The sequence below is a fragment of the Oryza glaberrima genome, chromosome 10, assembly GCF_000147395.1.
Source record: "Oryza glaberrima chromosome 10, OglaRS2, whole genome shotgun sequence".
Classification (NCBI taxonomy): domain Eukaryota; kingdom Viridiplantae; phylum Streptophyta; class Magnoliopsida; order Poales; family Poaceae; genus Oryza; species Oryza glaberrima.
The window spans coordinates 10894918-10900917 of NC_068335.1; the positions used below are offsets into that span (position 1 = coordinate 10894918).

General features: G+C 38.5%; 1 protein-coding gene across 1 annotated transcript; it reads right to left on the reverse strand.

Annotated features, from left to right (window-relative positions):
* Positions 1-2788: 2788 nt before the first annotated feature.
* LOC127785827 (disease resistance protein RGA4-like) lies at positions 2789-4997 on the reverse strand. The gene is made up of 2 exons (XM_052313206.1): positions 4682-4997; positions 2789-4437 (listed from the first exon to the last, which is right to left on the reverse strand). Exons 1-2 carry the CDS (start codon positions 4995-4997, stop codon positions 2789-2791), a joined length of 1965 nt encoding a protein of 654 aa, XP_052169166.1.
* Positions 4998-6000: the final 1003 nt, after the last annotated feature.

Sequence of the window (6000 nt, forward strand, 5' to 3'; positions counted from 1 at the left end):
ATGCTAGTACAATATCGAATGTTATTCCTGGCATATATTATAGTAGCGGTAAATAATATTACTCAAGTCAAATTTTATTTCCGACAATTAATCGCCCACATGGTGTAGTAAATTTCCAGCTATGGTCTCTAGTAAAATGGACTGATGAAATATTCCATAGTGACGGCAACAAATGGACACAACAATTAAGCCGAAAAAGAGACAATTGCGTAGAACACCACCCAGCACCTCTGTCTGAAGTCTCTAATTAACCCAAGATAACACAGCACTTGTAACCAATTTCCTTTTTTTCACAATTATTTTATATATGTGTATAGTGCAGTGGCAGGTGATACACATAGTACTACATTAATTAAATTCAATGTACGGTTTTGTTTATACTATAACAGAGTATTTGTGAACCTATCCTACAACGTGTCCATGCAAATAATTGAACCCTTGGAACTACATGTTTAAATTAAAGCAGATACGTGGAAGGAAGTACTGTGTTTGTCATGAGCATCAGAGACACAAGTACATGATCAGGTGCTCTTCAGCCAGCTGGCATTGTTTCAGAGTAGTACATGTGGTGACCAAATGTATAATTTTGTTTTGCTTTGATTGTGGCTTGAATTGTGATGATTAGTTTGGCACATATGGTTTTCAATGCATCAGCTTAATTAGCGTATTAGAGCAATTATTATTGAAATGCATTATTGCTTATAGATAAAAGGTATTCTCTCTTGTATGTACCGTATGCATAAGCTTTCAATTATTTCAGTCTAGTGACATATACACTAAGACAGAAATACTAGATGAAATTATGCATTGGATAAGGGCAAATTGCGCTATTTTGTACTAGCTTGTGTAACTGTGTTTAGCTAGGTTCTCTACCACGTCATTTTCCTATCACTAGCTTAACTGATATATTCCTATTTGATGACTTTAATTAATAGTCTAAATCAAGGGGCGCCATAAATTAGCTTTAAAGAAAGCTAAAGAAAGGCTTTGGGAGAGTACATGTTAAGCTAGCTTTTGTTTTATTAGTAATACCTAAAAAAATTTTACTTAACCCTCTAAAAGTAAGTATTATCTGGGTCTACCTAAGAGACGACCTCTTGGAAGGTAGTTTTAGATAGGTTTGTTTTCACCATGACAGGTAAAACGTGCCTATGATACAAAACGTGATGGTTGTGACTTGTGATAGTCACATGTTCCGGTTAGGTGCATTCTTTTCAACAGTTAGTGATAGGTATTCAGCAGCACGTGAAACTGATAAGCTATTAGCACATGATTAATCGAGTATTAATTATTATAAACTTTAAAAATAGATTTATTTTCCCTGAAAAAGAAAATTTATTTGATTTTTTAAAAGAAACTTTTATACATATTTTTTTCTATACATTTAGCGGTTTGCAAAGCGTGCTAATGGAAAACGGGAAAGTTGCGGTTTGGAGTTGATAGAAAAAAAAACTCAATCTTAGTTTGGGTTGGTGGCGACTGAGAGATGAGAATACGCTAAGGTTAGGAATAGAAACTTAACATGTGGGCTACTGTGCGGCTAGCCTTCACCACACCATAAAAACATCAGCTGGTACAGTGTCAAGTGACAACATCACTTCACAATCATCCCGGATGTTATTTGAACCACCCGTCATACTTTGCACGTTAGAATCTCTTTTCCTTTGTGTTCAATAGAGAGGGTCTTTTCTCCTTGGACCCCAGTTAGGTGAGCTACTTCTCTTGTTTGCATAATTATTAAGCTCAAGTATTTACACGAGATTCAAATCAATATAATGCAAGCAATATTAGTTCTTCTTTTGTGGATATAACCTCATTAATGGAATTGAAAAATATCGAAAAAAATGGCCAAAACATCCTTACCTCAACATATAAAGGATTCATAGCTTGTTTGGTAAATCATGCAATTCTTCTCTTTTGTTGAACAGCTATCTCAGTCGGATGATCTGTTTTGTCAAAAAGGAAAAATAAATACAATGCTGTGTGTTTCTGGTAGCACAAGGCAAATGATGGTGTAAGGCTTTCATGGCGCCACAAGGACCAGCTGCGGACTGCAACATCAGATCAGAACACTATGATAAGAACAAACTAAACCTTAAAGTGCACCTTAAGTCCTAACAACTTAACATGCTATAATTTATGTTTAATTAAAATAAATAAATAAATAAATACTTTGTTAGCTTATGGAATATATTTGTGAGGTTGCACTTCGTTACCAGCTCATCTCCAGCGAGTTTATCCCAGTGTTGATGAGACAATAGCATAGAAACAGCTGCAATTCCCTCAATTCCCGCATGTTTATCCTAGTGTTGATGAGACGAGCGCTTCTTAAATTACAAGAATAGTCGGAAAATAGAATACAATATCATAAGAGTTTTCTGCGAGTTGGAATAAAAGACCATTATGTTCACCAAAATACTACTACCTCTATTTTTAAATGCATGGAGTTGAATTTTGAACTAACAAAAAGAAACGAGTAGTAGATAGAACATCGAAAAGCGAGTCATCCGACAATAATGTGACTTCAATATTACAAGCAGCAATCAACATATTATGAAATCGTAAACGAAGATCTTAAAGCATAACTGTCAGATGGCAGGAACCAAAATGAAGCCTGAATCTTCACAATCCTTGCTAGTTGCTGTGCTGAATAGTACTTTGTTTGAACCCCCCCCCCCCCCCCCCCCCAAACAAAAAAAAAAGAAAATCTTGGAAGCTGTCTAATTTTTCATTTTCCATTTCTTCACGCATGGCAGAGATCTTGGAAATCTCGAAACCTGTTAATTTCTTACAAATAGATTCCGTATGCCATTTTGTAGCCAATTCCGATGAAGTGTAGAAGGTTTCTCTCTGCCTGTGCAACAGAATGTTCTGATCTGGCCCTTCTCGTCCTTTCGATGAACAAAATTCTGGGTCTATTTGCGTGCTTCTTCGCCCAGTTTTTCCGTGATCTTCCATTTACCGCAGAATCAAGCACCACTTCCCTAAGACGCTTGATGCCCCCAATGTTGATTAAAGGAAGGTTTGCCAAATTTTCATACATCAGCTGGAGAGACACAAGCTGTGGCAGAGCTCCATCCTGGATTTCGAGGAATGATGGATTCTGAACCACCATGCATAGTCGTTGCAGGCTTTGGAATGCCCCAACTTTTATGACAAAACCCTCGAGATTTTGCGCGACAAGTTTGAGATAAACTAGACATCTCAATTCAGTCAAGCTAGTTAAGAGTTCCTGCCGAAGAGTAGTCGATGTCAGAGATAGCTCTGTGAGAGCTACCAATGAGGGAACAAATGGAGGTATTTGGTGCAGGTCACCTTGGAGCTTCAGCGTGGAAAGATTGCAGGGTCCTTGCAGGGAAAAATTCATGATGTCTTCAGAGCATTCGTTGAAATGGACAGACAGAGAACGGGCATCGTTCAAGTCATCGCCGTCTTCAATGTAGTTTTGAATGGCATTTGAAATCAAATGAAAGTTGTTTCCATCTGGTATAGACCGGCACCATATCTTAATTTTTTTCAGGTTCTTCATATGACCAATTAGTTGCAGAAAACCTTGGTTACTGTCTGTGACAAATCCGGCTAAAGTTTGTAGTTTACTTTTTCCCGCATCGAAAAACTTAAGTATTTTATCCGATACCTTACCGAAAAGTTTAAACTTCCCAAAGAGGTGAATTAATTTGGGAAGCACTATTGCTTCGACTGGGAACACCATCACATCAACCTTGGCTCTCCTAACATCAAGTGTCTCCAAGAAACTTAGTGTTTCAATCTTCTTGGGGAGCATGGTAACTTCTCCCCCGAGGCTAAGATACTTGAGCAACAACAAATTGGATACGCCTTCGAGATGTTGATCCGTCAATCCGTCACATTGTTCCAGATCCAAGACTTTGAGCAGTTTGTACCTGCTGAAATCCAGAACACATTGGGATGCTATGCCGGAGACCATGAGAGACCGGACAAGAGAGAGATCACTTCTTGGTCCTAGCCTGTCCTTCACAGCAGCAGTGCTAAGTTGGACAGCGAGACGACGAGGGGCATACCTGGGCATCACATTCTCATCAGAAACCAGTGTGATGAAACCCTCCGATATGGACCTGTGCAAGATGAACTCGAGCATCATCCCGGGCAGCTGGCATGTCTTCACCTCGTCGTTGGTGCTCACACCGACAGGATGAACGATGTTCCGGTCCATGAACGTCCTGAAGTTCTTGACCGCCGCGTCGCCAAGTCGAGGGTGAGGCTGTTCTCTGACAAGCCCTTCAGCCAGCCATCGCATCAACAATCTTCTCCTCCGAATCGGGTAGTTGCTGGGAAACATGCCTAGGTACAACAAGCAGGCCTTGGCATCATGGCATGGCAGGCAGGCATAGCTCCTGGCAAGCAACCCTTGCATTCTTGCTAATGCCTTGTTGTCCTTGTTCTCCAGATAGTAACCTACTCCCTCCGTCCCCAAAAAAAAAAAGATAAACCCTGGTTTCCGTGCCCAACGTTTGACCGTCCGTCTTATTTGAAAAAATTATAAAAAAATAAAAAGACAAGTCACGCATAAAATATTAATCATATTTTATCATCTAACAACAATGAAAATATGAATTATAAAAAAAATTCATATAAGACGGACAGTCAAAGTTGGACACGGAAATCCAGGGTTTGTCTTTTTTTTTTTGGGACGGAGGGAGTAGTTTGCTGCAGATGTCACTGCATGTCTGCCCTGTTAGAGCTCCTTCTGTGCGCAAGAACTGGCCTACGCAGATCAGAGCCAGTGGGAGGCCATCACATTTCTTTCGAAGTGATTCTGAACCTCTCTCTATGTCAGGTGAGCATTTCTCGATAGAGGCGCTTCTGAAGAACAGGTTTTTGGAGCATTCAGCATCTAGTTTTTCCATTTTGTAGATGTAGCCTTTTGGGATGCTGCATGCATTGGCAATTGATTGAATACTCGTGGTCACCACTATTCTGCTGCTGATACCATGATCGGCAGGGAAAGCAGGCTCCATATTACACCACTGTTCTACCCTCATATCATCAATTACGATGAGATACCTGCGAGACTAATTTCCCAATCATAGAGGGGGAAAAATTGATCAATGAGTTTAGCTTTAGCACTAACAACAACTTCTGAATTTAGGTAACACTCAAATACAAAAAGATTAGGTAGAACTGATTAGTTTGTATCACATTCTTTGCTGATTAAATATAATCCTGGAACTCAACTTGGGAATTTTAGAACAAGATTCTGACAAACTGAGCTAACCCCATCCCTAAACCCACCTGTTGACTCTTGCACTGAACATCTCACAATATGATGCACTAAAAAAGGCAAATGAAAGACATCGATAGTTTCAAGTTCAATCCAAACTTATTTGAACTAGTCTATAGATTAACAGGCTAAACTTCACTCCTAGAAAAAAAAAATTTGTGTGCACTTTCATACAGAGCATATGCCTAATGTAAATAAAGTGCCCGAGCACTATTTGTTCTAGAAGCAGTGTATAGTAATTGGGACTGTTTATTTGTGAAGTGACTGATTTATTTTTTCCTTGTCTACCGATAGCTCTTTTTTTCTTTAACACCAAATCAATATCCAATAACTCATGCATATTTTTTTTGTCGCTATTGTGAAAAAAAATGTTCTAAACTAAACTGTAAAGAGAATACACTTTGTTGTTTATCCTCACTATATAAGCATAAAACTATTCTAGATTAATCTAGAAAAATAAAAAAAATAAAGCAAACAAGAAGTTGCAGTTGTTATGTATAAAAATTTGCAGTTTTTATATATCATACACCTTATAAAAAGGTTTAGTCTACACTCTATGCAAGTTTTAGGTGAATGACGAAACGACCAACAAAAAAATGCAAAACCGTTTAATTAGCCTTACCTTTTGTTGCGGAGCAATTCTACGGTCCTTGAGGAGATACTATGAGGTACCAAAATTTTAGTGTAAAATTTGGTACCTCATGATACCTAGGTACCAAGAGGTACCAAATTTACAATAG